The following is a 14,903-nucleotide window of genomic DNA, read 5'->3' as shown; positions in this document are numbered from 1 at the left end:
AGGTTACAGTAGGTTAACCATGGCAGGGGGGTCCCGGTGCAATGCACTGGTTTCCACCCAGGGGCCAGAACCATGTACATGCAGAACATGGCTTGGGGCTGTGGGCATTAAGCGTCCTAAGGCATGCCGGCCTTCAGGGATCCTTGAGCAGGTTTCTCAGCTTTACCCCAAATGTCATTGCACCTCAGCACTTAGCCAGAGCAGGGCTGTATTTATGGGGTGTTCAAAAGGACCCTTGGCTTCTGCCCACTCCATCCAGCAGCTCCCAGCACCACCCCAGTATCTCCTGACATTGCCGTGTCCTAGGGAGGGAGGTACAAAACCACCCCCTTCCGAGAGTCCTCGGTACCTGTCCTAGGTTCTCCCCAGGACATCCACATTCCCAGAACTAACGCTCCAGGGCACACGTGGATAACCTAAGTCCCCAAGGGATTTATCCTGTGTGGAAGTTTGCAGACCAACATGTTGACTGGTGGGTTCCGGCATCTCCTTCCTCTGCCCCAAGTCCGAGAGAAGAGCCAGCAGCTAAGACATTCAGCAACCAATGTCCAGGTGAGGTTTCGTTAGCCGAAGGGCTGCCAGCCTTCTTTGGGTCATTTTGTTTAGGTCCACTCCAAACAACCTTGGGATACAGAGTAGAACATATTACTCCAGGCCACTGTTGTGACATTGGAATCCATACCTCTTGCCTTATTACCCTAAGTTTATTGACTAGTACTTTGTTGGAAACCTCAAATCCCATCGGGGACCAGGCTGGGCTCTACATCGTCATCTGTCCCTGACCTGTGCCGACCCTTTCAATCTGACAGATACTGAAGAGCCGGAGAATGTGCAGAAACCCATCGCAAAGCTGGCAAGTGGCCAAATTAGAATAGGAAAGGAAGGCCACCTCGGCATTCCATGCTAATTGCGCGCATTAGTGCACGGAGAGTGCACGGAGGAAATGTTAGTCAATTTTCTAGCTTCTTTGTCCATCCCAACCATGGATCTCCATCACTGACCCTGACTCTCACTTCCAAGCCCCGTTTCCTCCCTCCTTCCGAACCAGAAACCAGAAAGTCTCACCAGAGGACTTGAAGTTTGCAGCCAGGATGACTCAGCCCCTTGCAGAGAAGCCTGACACCGCCGTTCCCCAGGGCGTTATGGGTCAGATAAAGCTCCCTCAGGGTCTGGTTGACCCCAAGGGTAGAAGACAGATCCTCACAAGCTTTGGCTGTGAGGCCACAGCTATCCAGCCTGTGGGAGACAAGAAACAGTGGAAGAAACCTAAGGAGCTATTTTGGAAAGTCTTTTGAGAGGGATTTAGGATGATGTTTTTAGGGGACCAGTTGAAGAGACAGCAGAGTAGCACCCAACTGAGAGGCATTCAAGGATGCTTGTCAATTCGCAGCTCCATGTCTCTAGGATACCCACTGATTTTGCAGTCAAGTACCCACTGCCCTTCCTGGTAGTTCTACCCCAATTTCTCTTTGAAACCCCAGTCTCAGCCCATTGGGGGTTCACACTGTCCTTAAGCTCAGGGTCCAGGTCTGAGTTGGCTGGTTGGTTTCCATGGCTCCAGTTACTATGTTTTGGTTGCACAGAGGACCCATTCAAAACCAGTGAATCGGAACCTTATTCAATTCCTGGAGTTTTTCTTTCAGAACTTAGACCTGGTTAAGAAGTCCTCCATAGACGCCTGGGTGGCTCAGTTGGTTAAGCAGCTGCCTTCAGCTCGGGTCATGATCCCAGCGTCCTGGGATCGAGTCCCACATCGGGCTCCTTGCTCAGCAGGGAGCCTGCTTCTCCCTCTGCCTCTGCCTGCCATTCTGTTTGCCTGTGCTCGCTCTCTCCCCTTCTCTCTCTCTGATAAATAAATAAAATCTTAAAAAAAAAAAAAAAAGAAGTCCTCCATAGAGCTGCGGGTGTTTCACCACCAAGTAGGATCAAAGCTAAACTTTTTCCATAGAGGAACCAAGGCAGGAACAAGTACAGAAGATAATAGACACCAAGACTCCAGACACCTAGATCAAGCCATGCCTGAAGCCATATCAATACGTGCCCCCCCTTTCTTTTTTAAAGGAGCCAGTATGAATTGGGCTGCCACATGCCCAAACCATATGCCTTTTGATTCTCTCTGACTTCCAATCTGCCTCCCATTGTGTTTCTTTCCTGCATTCTCTGCTGTTAGAATAAGAACAGGTCACATTTACTGAGGGCCAGCTGTGTGCTGAGCACCTTGCTAAGGGCTTTGTTTGCTTCATCATTTATTCCTCACAGGAACTGCTGAAAGAAGTACTACCACAGCTGGGATGCTAAGTGGAAATATTTAATCTTGATTTGGCTGAGGCTGTGAGGCAGGAGATGCCAGCTTCCAAAAGGAGGTACAAGACAATGGCCGCGAACTTGCAGAGGAAGAGGAAAAACCAGCTTGGGGCTGAAGAGCCACCCACATCACGGGTGCAAAAGGGTCAGGAGAGGGGTGCCTCGGTGGCTCAGTGGGTTAAAGCCTCTGCCTTCGGCTCAGGTCATGATCCCAGGGTCCTGGGATCGAGCCCCTCGTTGGGCGCTCTACTCAGCAGGGAGCGCTTCCTCCTCTCTCTCTGCTTGCCTCTCTGCCTACCTGTGATCTCTGTCAAATAAATAAATAAAATCTTTTTTTTTTAATATTTTATTTATTTATTTGTCAGACAGAGTTCACAAGTAGGCAGAGAGGCAGGCAGAGAGAGGAGGAGGAAGCAGGCTCCCTGCTGAGCAGAGAGCCCGATGCGGGGCTCGATCCCAGGACCCTGAGATCATGACCTGAGCTGAAGGCAGAGGCTCAACCCGCTGAGCCACCCAGGTGCCCCAATAAATAAAATCTTAAAACAACAACAACAACAACAAAAAAGAAGGGTCAGGAGAGGAAGGTTAGGGTGAGACCCACAGTGGCGGGGGGTGATATATGAGGAGGTCGACCCTGATTCCATGTCAGGAGACTGGGCAGTCGGGGCACTTCCCAGGGGTCCCGTAAGAATGCCCACATGATCCCCATGACAGAGTGGCGTTTGGATGCCAGCCAGATGGGGAGAGATACCGACATCCAGGGACCCCAGCAGCACAAATAAGAGGAAAATGCTGTCCCTGAGACACCATCTCGATGGCCACCTACCCAGGGCCCCAGATAATGGAGAGACTCAGAATCGACCACAACAGAAACAGACAGTCCTTCCCTCAGGGTGGGGGCCAAGCAGGTTCCGGGGAGGAAGGAGGAGGAGGAGGAAGGGACAATTCACATTTGCCCAGAATTCACACTAGAGCAGACTGAGTTTTTATTCTATAAAGGTCACTGAAGAGCCACGCAGCTGTCTAAGTGAGTATCAACGGAAAAGGGGAATTTTACAGAAAATGTTCATGGGCAAGGAGCCAAGAGAAAGGGAGGCATTTTATGTTTGCATCCCACAGAGAATTAACTCTTCCTCCGGGAGCTCTTTGTGGCTTTTCCTTCCACCTCCGGGGGCTCCTGGGGGTGTCTGCCGGAGCCGTGGAGGGATGGCCATGGGCCGAGGGTGCACCCCACCCGTCCCGGCGCCCGGGGCTCACCATAGTTTCTCCAGCCTGCAGGTGGGATGTCGTAGCCCCTTGCACAGCGGCCACATGCCCGTGTCCCCCAGGTCATTGAAGCTCAGGTCCAGCTCCCGAAGGTGGTGGTTGATCTGGAGCACCGTGCAGAAACCCTCGCAGGCGGCGGAACTCAGCCTGCAAATGCCCAGCCTGGAAGACAGGATGCCCAGAGCCCAGCTGACTCAGCCTGCAGACCTCCCTGGGGAGGGCTCCCCAGCTGGGCGCCCCCAGACTGAAGAAGGGAGAAGCAAGGGGCTTCATCAGAAGGAAGAGAGAGACCAGAATGGAAGGGGGGAGCGGGAAGGGAGGAAGACAGGACTGTTTGGAGTGAGCTGGTTATCGGATGGCTGCCGGGGTACGAGCATCCCCCAGCTGCTGCAACGAGTACCACCCCAGCAGGGCCCAGGGTAGAAACACCATCTCACTGCGCCGGGAGCCTGCTTCCCTCCTCAGCCCTGATGACCTGCTCCAGCCTCCGCCCCGGGGAGTCCTCAGTGTTCCCTGCCTTGTAGAAGCATCACCACTCTCTCTGACCCCATGTTCACACTGCGTCCTCCTGCCTGTGCACTGTGTCCAAATGTCCCCTCTGCAGGAGGAGGCCTGAAGGCCACCCCGCTCCAGCAGGCCCTCACCTGAACTAGTTTTTTGGTTTTTGGTTTTTATTTTTGGGGTTTTTTTTGTTTGTTTGTTTGTTTCGATTTTATTTATTTATTTGACAGATAGAGATCACAAGTAGGCCGAGAGGCAGGCAGAGAGAGAGGGGGAAGCAGGCTTCCTGCTGAGCAGAGAGCCCAATGTGGCACTCCATCCCAGGACCTTGGGATCATGACCTGAGCCGAAGGTAGAGGCTTAACCCACTGAGCCACCCTGGCGCCCCAGTTTTTTTTTTTTTTTTTTTTTAAGATTTTATTTATTGGGGCACCTGGGTGGTTCAGTCATTGGGCATCTGCCTTCGGCTCAGGTCATGATCCCAGGGTGCTGGGATCGAGCACGGCACTGGGCTTCCTGCTTCTCCCTCTCCCACTTGCCCTACTTGTGTTCCCTCTCTCCCTGTGTCTTTCTTGGTCAAACAGATAGATAAAATATTTTTTATCTATCTATTTGACAGAAAGAGAGAGAGCTCAAGCAGGGGAGCAGCAGAGGAAGAGGGAGAAGCAGGCTGCCTTCTTTTCCGACTGCAACCACCAGAAACAGGGGCCGTTTGTGATTCGGGACAGCAAGCGATTCCTAAGTGGCACTTCCTCTGCTCCTGGCGGCTGCCGGCTGCCGCTGGGAGGGAAATGCGACATGTCCTACCATTGTTAGGAGACACCTGTGAGCTCCAAGGCCCCAACAGAGAGACGCCATGCACTGCTCAAGGTCACAGACCTGGGGACCCTCAGCCACTGTCCTCGCCGTTAATGTAGCTGCCCTTACCGCTGGGAGACCATGTGGGGTATTGAGAGGGTCAGAAGTGCCGTATTTCGGGGGCCTGGGTGGCTCAGTGGGTTAAAGCCTCTGCCTTCGGCTCAGATCATGATCCCAGGGTCCGGGGATCAAGCTCCACATCAGGCTCTCTGCTCAGCAGGGAGCCTGCTTCCCCCTCTCTCTCTGCCTGCCTCTCTGCCTACTTGTGATCTCACTCTGTGTCAAATAAATAAATAAAATCTTAAAAAAAAAAAAAGTGCCATATTTCACGGCATAGTATTTTTCCCCTAGTTTTCAGGTATTTCTGCCTGAGATACAGCTCCCAACGGTGAACTCCTGAACTGCCCTTTGAGGGTGACCCGCAGGGTCTGTGTAACGTAGACATCTGGCTGGCCCGCTGTGTCTGGACCAGAGAAGGAGCCCAGCCTCAGTCCATCAGTATGAGCCACGCTCGGTAACTGGACCAATGCACTCTGAAAAGAGTTGGGTTTTTGTGTGTGTGTGTGTGTGTTTTCTTTTTTTTATTTTTGATACATCCTAAAATTTAATGGCAGAATTAATGTCTACGAATAACTGAAAATCTGCTAAAGCAAAAAGCAAAAGACAGACTCTTCCTCACAGTGGAGCATGTGACAAGCGACAGCAATTTCAACAGCAGGAAATTAGATTCCAAGCCCAAACACGGGGAGAGCAGAGGATGGGGGAGGGGCACTTAGTTGACTCAGGCGGAAGTGCTCAGGATTCTTGATATCCGGGTCATGCATTGGAGCCCCATGCTGAATGTAGAGATTACTTAAATAAATAAACCTAAAAAAAAAAAAGAAAAGAAAGAAAGAAAGAAACGGAAAAACTACAATATGGGGAAAAGACTGGCATTACAAGTCAGCAAGGAAAGCATGGGCCCTTTATTAAATGGCAACACAAAAATTAGAGGAAAAAAATTGAACTGTGCCTAACCACATATGTAGACACAAAGAAGAAATGGAATACACCTGTGATAGTATACTAGCAAAGGACTTCTTTTTTTTTAAGTTTTTTTTTTTTTTTACTTATTATTGTTATTATTGTTTTTTTTTTAGTAATCTCTACGCCCAAGATGGGAGGTTTGAACCCAAAACCCCAAGATCAAGAGTCACCTACTCCACTGACTGAACCAGCCAGGAGCCTGGCCAAAGAATATGAATCAGGGGCACCTGGGAGGCTCCGTGGGTTAAGCCTCTGCCTTTGGCTCAGGTCATGATCTCAGGGTCCTGGGATCGAGCCCCACATCGGGCTCTGTGCTCAGCGGGGAGCCTGCTTCCCCCTCTCTCTCTGCCTGCCTCTCTGCCTACTTGTGCTCTCTCTCTCTCTCTCTGTCAAATAAATAAATAAATAAATAAATAAAATCTTCTAAAAAAAATAATGTAAATCATAGAAATACATATGGATTTGACCTCAAAACATAAAGATTTGAATTTGATGAAAGCAACCACAGACAATTTGACAGATTGGTGACCCGCTGAGCAGACTTTCCATGGGCTGCCCTCAACAAAAGATTGATCCCTGACACAGGGAACATCTGGGCATGAAGACCAGTGTAGGACACACACCAAAGACATAAATAAATTATACGAACATGCAATCCACAGGATGGGGGAACCAAAAAAGTGGGTAAGCACAGGAAGAGCTACTGAACACTGAACTTCCACTTAAGAATGGTTTACACCCACCAGGGTTTTACAGATAGAGAACTGAATAACCATCCAGATCCCCTCAAAGTAGCTTTCCTAAATTGCGGGTGGAAATTTAAATGGCCCATCTTTCTAGAGAGCTATTCAGAAGTGTTGCGATCTCAAGGATGCAAATTCAGGCTGAGTGTGTGACTCTGCCCCAGGGTGGGATCTCCCTGTGGCTCAGAGAGGGACACCACGGAGAAGGAACTGTGCGGGGGGGGGGGGGGGGGGGGGGGGGAGGCAGGACTCTGTAGCCTCTGGGGCGTGCAGAGGAAGGCGTGCCAGGCAGGGCAAAGGAATGCAAATCAGTGCCTCGGGAGGTGTAGAGCTCAGTGGGGCTGGTGGGGGGAGAGGGAGCCAATGGTGAGATGACAGGGGTGCCTGCAGAAGAGCTCAGGGGTGCCAGAAGGAGACAGAATTCATGCACAAGTATCTGTGGGTCCGTAGTGATACCAGATGCAGTGGAGAGGAGAGAAGAAGGTGAAGAAACAGGGCACGTCTCCAAACGCAGCAACAGCAAGAGAAAGCCCACTGTCCACGATGTCTTGAAAGAAAAACAAAACAAAACCAAAAAACCTGAGGCTTTTGTGGGACAGACTCTCCTTTAGGACTACAGAGAAAAATGACTTTCTTTTTTTCTTTTTTCTTTACGATTTCATTTATTTATTTGAGAGGGAGAGCGAGAGAGAGCACCAGTAGGGGAGGCCAGGACTCATTCCCAGGACCCTGGGATCATGACCTGAGCCGAAGGCAGATGCTTAACTCACTGAGCCTCCCAGGAACCCCCCAAAAATGATTTTCTGAAAATGAACAGCCCTCTGCATTCTTTTTATTCCTTGGGTGTATTTATGTGTTTATTGATTTAAAAACATGTTAACTAATCTGGAATTAAAACAAAAACTTAATAAACTTAAACTTAGTAAATAAATAACTTAAATAAATTTAATAAATTCAATAATAAATTTAATAAAAATAATAATAAAATAAATATCAGGGTCATGAGTTGGATATTATAATAAATAATAAATTTAATAAATAAATAACCTAAATAAATAAAATAAACTTTAAAAACTTAATAAGAATAAATAAAAATAAAAAGCACAAATTTTCAAACACCCCTCCCTGAGCCAGTTCTTACACCAGCCATCAGAGCATGGAGCTGGCACAGCTTCTTCACTTTTGGAAGTGCACACCCATGCACACAAATGGCAAGTTTTAATGATGGATGCTGAGAAGCATAAGATCAAATTAAATGCTGCAACTAGGAATCTAGACCTTATTTAGGGGTCAGGGAAGCCATGCAGGGGGAAGAAGTGTTTGTTTTTCCTCACAGATAGAACAGATGTCACCAGGGTGAAAGGGGGATCAGCAAAGCAGAAGGGCATCCCAGGAAGAAAAAAAACGGCTTGTGCAAAGGCTCTGTGGCAGAAAAATCTTTGCAGCAGAGGTACCTAGAGGCTAGGAGAAGAGGGGAGTGAGCATGACCCCAGTGAGCTCAGACATAAGAGCAAGGATTGCAGACTTGAACTCGGATGACGGTGAGCAAAGCAAGACTCACCGAAGGGTCTGGAGCCTGCACTGGTGACACCTGAGGCCCTCGCACAGCAGCAGCACCCCAGGGTCCCCCAGGTCATTCAGGCTTAGATCCAGCTCCATCAGGCTCTGGTTCACACTGAGGGTGGAGGCAAGGTCCTCACAGGCAGCTGCAGTGAGATGGCAAATCTTCAACCTGCCAGAAACCCAATTCAACACAGATCAGGGAGTGTTCTCCACACAGCACCGATTTTATCCTCCCTACCCCCAATTGTAATGGTTTTCAAACAAATAACTCATTTTTTCTTAAATAGGCAGAAGCTTTTTGAATAGAAGTTTCTCCACGGAAAATAAACGCAGATGAAAAATAAAATAAAATAAAATAAAATCAGATGAAAAGATGCCCAGCACCACTCATCATTTGGAAAATGCAAATCAAGACCACCCTGAGATTCCATGTCACATCCATTAGGAGAGCTATTATTAAAAAATAATAATAAAGTTTTTTAAGAATTAAAAAAAAACCTGAAAATCACAAGCGTTGGCAAGGACATGAAGAAACTGGAAACTTTACGCACTGTCCGGAAGAGTGGATAATGGTACGGTGGCTGTGGAAAACAATATGGCAGCTCCATGAAAAATTAAAGAAACCATAGGATCCATCCATTCCACTTCTCCGTTACATAGCCCAAAGAATTAGAAATAAGGGCTCCAAGAGATATTTGTACTCCAGTGTTTACACCATTATTCAAAATAGCCAAAAGATAGAAGCAACCCAAGTGTCCATCAGTGGAGAAATTGAATGGGTAGACTGTGGTGTATCCATGCAATGAGAGGTCACTCAGCTGTGAGGAGGAAGGAACCTCAAACACACAAACACATGCTACAATGTGGATGAACCTTGAAAAGATACTAAGTAACATACGCCAGTCATACACACACACACACACTTTGTGATTCTACGTATATGAGGTACCTACAGTAGTCAAGTTTGTAAAGACAGAAAGTAGAATGGAGGTTATCAGGTGCCGGGGGAGGGAGACAAGGGAGTCTGTGTTGAATGGACACTCTTAATTTTGCAAGAACTGTATGCCTCGAAATGGTGAGATGGTGGGGGTGCCTGGCCGCTCAGCTGGTAGAGCACGGGACTCTTGATCTCTGGTTCGTGAGTTTGAGCATCCCATGTTGGGTGCAGAGACTACTTTTAAAAAAAAACTAAGATGGTCATTTTATGACATGTGTATTTTATTTTATTTATTCATTTGTGTGTGTGTGTGTGCAATGCATTTTCTTGGCTGAAATAACCAAGAAGACACAGAACAGCATTTCCGTGCCCATCGTGTGTGATTCCTCAACCTCTCTTGGATGTGACACCATAAATTTGTAGTCACGTGTCCGGGGTTCAGTTAGAACCGCCTTCACTGATAGAAATATAGAGCAGGGAAACACTATTGTCCCTCAAAGATGTCCTCTGTTGACATTTAGCATAGTGTCTGCCCATATATAGAAAGGAAAGACAGGGACAGAGTCCTGATTTTACCACGTGAGTCCCTGGATTCAGCCGTGCTGGAAACCAGTATTTCCCTCCGGGCTTCTTGGTCACAGAGGCCAACAAATTCACTTTTATCGTCAAACACATTGAGATGGGGTATCTGTCACTGGCGACCACAAGCGTTTTGGGAGAGGTTCTTTATTTTAAGGGGCTTTATGATGCTTGCCACTGATGCTTGCAACTGATGCTACTATCCTCTTGATGTTTATTTATTTATGTTTTATTCTGGTAAAATATACATCACATGACATGCCTGGCTGGCTTATTCAGTAGAGCATGTGATTCTTGATGGGGAAGGGTGGTTCTTGAATTTGAGCCCCACATTGAGCACAAAGCTTACTTTTAAAAAGTATATACATAAATAAAGATAAAACATAACATTTACCTGTCTAACCTTTTCTTTTTATTTAGGAATCTCTGTGCCCAACCCAACGTGGGGCTCGAACACACGTCCCTGAGATCAAAAGTCACACCCTCTTCCAACTGAACCAGCCCCCGTTTTAACCATTTTTAAGTGTACAACTCAGTGGCCCTAAGTACACTGCAGGGCTATGCGACCATCACCACCATCCACGCTCAGAACTTTGTGTGGTCCCAAACAGACTCTGCATGACTCCCCATTCCTGCCTGCCCCAGTCCCATGGCAACCACGGTCCTACTTTCTGTCTAAATTGGACTCTTCTAGGGCCATCGTAAATGGAACCATATTATCTTTGTCCTTCTGTCATTGATTGACATTTCACTCAACACCACTCCAGTTTCATCCACGTTGGGGCACGTGTTAGAATTTCACCCTTTTCTCTTTCTTTCTTTCTTTTTTTTTTTTTAAAGATTTTATTTATTTATTTGACAGAGAGAGATCATAAGTAGGCAGAGAGGCAGGCAGAGAGAGAGGAGGAAGCAGGCTCCCCGCAGAGCAGAGAGCCCAATGTGGGGCTCGATCCCAGGACCCTGAGATCATGACCTGAGCCGAAGGCAGAGGCTTTATAACCCACTGAGCCACCCAGGCACCCTCCCCTTCTTTCTTTCTAAGATAGAATAATTTCCCGTCGTGGGGCTGTGCCATATTTTGTTTGCCCGTGAACCTATGGATGAACATTTGGCTGTTTCCACCTTTGGGCTCTTGCAAATAAGGCGGCTACAAACACAGGTGTACAAGTCGGATGCATTTTTATACCATCCCTCCATACGAGGAGACTTGCATCTTTTTAATCTTTTTTTTTAAAGATTTTATTTATTTATTTGAGAGAGTGTGCAGAGGGAGAGAGAGAAACAGACTCCCTCTGCTGAGTGAGGAGCTCGATGTGGGACTCGATCCCAGGACCCCGGGATCATGACCTGAGCCAAAGGCAGATGCTTAATGACTGAACCACCCACACACCCCAGGAGACTTGCATTTAAGTCGGCCCCAGGAAGAACTCACCACAGGATCCGCAGCCGACATATGGGGTGCTTCAAGCCTTGACATAAGAACCTCAGACCCAGGGGCGCCTGGGTGGCTCAGTGGGTTAAGCCTCTGCCTTTGGCTCAGGTCATGATCCCAGGGGCCTGGGATCGAGTCCCACATAGGGCTCTGTGCTCAGCAGGGAGCCTAATTCTCCTCATCTCTCTCTCTGTCTGTCTCTCTGCCTATTTGTGATCTCTCTCTCTGTCAAATAAATAAATAAAAATCTTTAAAAAAAAAAAAAAAAAAAAAAAAAAAAAGAACCTCAGACCCAAATCCTCCAGCGCATTTCCCGTCAGGTCCAGCTCCAGCAGATGCTGGTTGATGCTGAGCACAGATGCGATCTCCTGGCAAGCCCCAGCCTCCAGCTGACACTTCCTCAATCTAGGGAAGAAAGAGACGGTGAAGAGGGTGCCATCCTGCTGTCCTCTATCCTGCCCACTCATCCCTGGGCCCTCAAATCACCCGATACGAACCCACACACGTGTCACTACAGCTCACAGATGAACAAGACTTCATCATTTCCAGCAGGGAGCATCTGGTCCCATGAGGCAGGGGGTAAGTGAGGACCCTCCAGGGAAGGCAATGGCAGTGAGGCCGGAGCGCACCATAGCTCAGGGCGAGGTCCCTAGAGCTCAAGACGTGGGAGTGTCCGTCTCTGCGGCTCACTAGCCCTGCACTCTCAAGCAAGCGCGTGTCATGTTTCTGGGAGCTACCCCTGTGTCTGAGGCTCACTGCCTCTACGGAAAGGACAATAATCACACCTGCTTCACAAGACTGTTGCAAGGACTGCGTACTTGACTAAAGGGACAGGGCACACAGCAGGGGCATACTTGACTAAAGGAACAGGGCACACAGCAAGTGCTCGGACAGTGAGCTACTGTTGATTAAAACCACCCCGGGGAGGGGGGAACGTCTAACTCAGGTTTGACACGCTATGCACAGTTAGGAAAGGCTCTCTGGGTCATCTGAGACGGTGCTCGGAGGCTGAGTAGGCATTCACGGTCAGGAACAGGACGAGACACGTGGCAGGAGATGGTAGAAAACACACGTGCTGGTTTCTGCCCCACCATCCTCTGTTCCCAACACAGGGCTCCTGAAATCCCTGCATTTCCTATGTGACAAGAATGCCAGGAGAGTCTCTGGTTCTAATAGGTGGGCCACATGGAATGGGCACCAGAGAGACTGCGCCAGGATGAGAGGCAGGCAATGTGCAGCCCTGCCCCCCACCCTCCTTCAGAGGGGGGAGGGGCTGGGAATGGAGTTAATGATCTTTGGGCCACAAGGGGAAGGCTCCATAAACCCATAACACCCTCCATCCCACACCCCCACACCCCCACCCCCCACCCAGAGCACACAGCTCTGAGGTTCTAAGCTGGTGAACACGTCCACGCTAGGAGGGTGATGTGCCCCAGCTCTGTGGGGCAGGAGCTCCCGCTCTGGGACCCTCTCAGACCTCACCCCATGGGGTCCTCCTCTGGCTGATGACCTGCTTCCTTCGCCATATCCTTTATAAACCCATAAACCTAAGTGTTTCCCTGGGTTCTCTGAGCTGCTCTAGGAGAGTAATCAAAGCCAAGGCAGTGGAGGAGCCAGGTGACCACAGGGACTTGTAACTGATCTGAAGCTTGGCGGGGGGGGGGGGGGGGGGGCGCTAGCCGTCACCTCCTGGCAGATGGTGGCAGAATGGACTTGAACTGCAAAGGAACTGTAGGGCGCCCCACTGGGGTGCAGAGTTACTTGCTGTGGGAAACCCCACACATTTGTGACCAGAAGTGTAGGGAGTGAAGCCAGCCCCCCGCCCCCGGGAATGCTGGGGGGCTTGTTTAGGGCAGTGGCCTTGCAGTGAGAGGGGCTGAGACTCACTGGATCACCTGCAGCCTGCACCTGGGATGCCGGAGCCCTTCGCAGAGCAGCCTCACGCCCGGCAGCCCCAGACCATTGCAGCTGAGGTCCATCCTCGTGAGAGTCCGGCTGGCCATCAGGGTGGCCGCGAGGTCCTGGCAGGCAGAGCTGGCCACGCAGCACCTCTTCAGGCTGGGGGGTAGGGGGTGGGGAGGAGGGGAGAAGGGCCATGTCACCACGGTGGTGATTCTGCCCCTTGTCCTTTGTGTCTCCCCTTGCTTTGGTCTATACCTATTCCTCCCTCCTTTTTTCTTTTAAAGATTTTATTTATGTATTTGACAGAGAGAGACACAGCAAGAGAGGGAACACAGCAGGGGGAGTTGGAGAGGGAGAAGCAGGCTTCCCGCCGAGCAGTGAGCCCGACAGACAAAGGGCTCAATCCCAGGACCCTGGAATTATGATCTGAGCTGAAGGCATACACAACCGACTGAGCCACCCAAGTGCCCCCTATTTCCCCTTTATCTAAAGTAAAAGAAAGGAGATCAGAGGGCACCAGGGGCCAGGGGAGAGAGGGAATTGGAGAGTGCCTGCTAAGGACTAGGGTGTTTGTTTGCCCTGTGGGGAAAATTGCCTGGAGTTCATGCTGACGTTGGCACAGTGCATACACTGAAGAAAAAACACCACTGACGGGCGCCTGGGTGGATCAGTGGGTTAAGCAGCTGCTTTCCGCTCAGGTCATGATGCCAGCATCCTGGGATGGGTCCTGCATTGAGCTCCCTGTTCAGCAGGAAGCCTGCTTCTCACTCTCTCTGTCTCTGCCTGTCACTCTGTCTGCTTGTGCTCTCTCTCTCTCTCTGACAAATGAATAAATAAAATCTTTAAAATATAAAAAAAGAAAAGAAAAAGCACCACTGAGCTTTCCAGCATGTCAATGATACGTCAATAAAAGAATAAATAAAAATAAATAAATAAAAGCAACAAGAATAACGTAAAATATCGCAAGGCACCCACCCGCCTGTGGAAGTTTGCCCATCACCGCGTCTGTCCCTGAGCCGCAGGAAAGTAAGTCTGATGGCATTGACTCGAATGAGTTGGTGACATATATAACGGAAGCTCTTGGCGTGGTTCCTTGCACTTGGCACAGGTTAAAGAACGTACAGTTTTATTTATTATTATGTCTTGGGATCCGGCCCATGTCCTACTCACAAAATGGTAGCTTGCTTTTCTGGGCTCCGATCTCTGTGTCTGCCCTTCAGGACGCTCCCCACAGGGGCAGGGCTGTGCTCTGGGTCAGAATCCACATACTCCTGGTTCCCTCAACCGGCTGTCATCTAACTTCTGGAAGCCAAGCCTCAATAATGCCACGTTTGGTAACAGCATGGCAGAATATACATAACGTAAAATTTACCACCTTCACTTGTTTTGTTGTTGTTGTGGTTTTTTGCTGCATTTTTTTTTTTTTTAAGTAATCGCTGCCCCCAGTGTGGGGCTGGGACTCAGGAACCCAAGGTTAAGAGTCCCCTGCTCTTCTCACTGGGTGAGCCACGCGCCCCTGGCACCAGCCTGCTTTAATTACTATGGCTTTGTGCACTCTGCTTTGAAATCAGGCAGCGTGATTGGAGGTAAGAAGCCTGGAAAGGAGGAGATACAATAAGAGAAGCGGGAGGTAATGATGCTGGGCTTTCTGCTGACTGCTTCCGGTAGGCATGGGCTGAGTGGTGTACCCCTACATTAATTCGTACACTGAGATCCTATCCCCTGTATCTCGGGGTGTGCCTGTTTTTGGAAATAAGGTCTTTAAAGAAGTAATTAAAATGAGGTCACTACT

The 14,903-nt window shown here is 49.2% G+C and overlaps 1 protein-coding gene across 1 annotated transcript in view; it reads right to left on the bottom strand.

Annotated features, from left to right (window-relative positions):
- Window positions 1-242: 242 nt before the first annotated feature.
- Window positions 243-14,903, bottom strand: part of NLRP12 (NLR family pyrin domain containing 12) — a 28,430-nt gene continuing 13,769 nt past the window's right edge. Inside the window, exons 5-11 of the mRNA XM_059153689.1 lie at window positions 13,097-13,267; window positions 11,495-11,614; window positions 11,210-11,260; window positions 8,260-8,430; window positions 3,562-3,732; window positions 1,066-1,236; window positions 243-622 (exon numbers count right to left, since the gene is read on the bottom strand). Coding sequence (XP_059009672.1) covers window positions 535-622; window positions 1,066-1,236; window positions 3,562-3,732; window positions 8,260-8,430; window positions 11,210-11,260; window positions 11,495-11,614; window positions 13,097-13,267 — 943 coding nt within the window. The 3' untranslated portion in view covers window positions 243-534. The remainder of the gene's footprint in view (window positions 623-1,065; window positions 1,237-3,561; window positions 3,733-8,259; window positions 8,431-11,209; window positions 11,261-11,494; window positions 11,615-13,096; window positions 13,268-14,903) is intronic.

This window comes from Mustela lutreola, chromosome 16, assembly GCF_030435805.1.
Source record: "Mustela lutreola isolate mMusLut2 chromosome 16, mMusLut2.pri, whole genome shotgun sequence".
Lineage (NCBI taxonomy): Eukaryota > Metazoa > Chordata > Mammalia > Carnivora > Mustelidae > Mustela > Mustela lutreola.
This window is presented reverse-complemented; position numbering and strand designations above follow the sequence as displayed.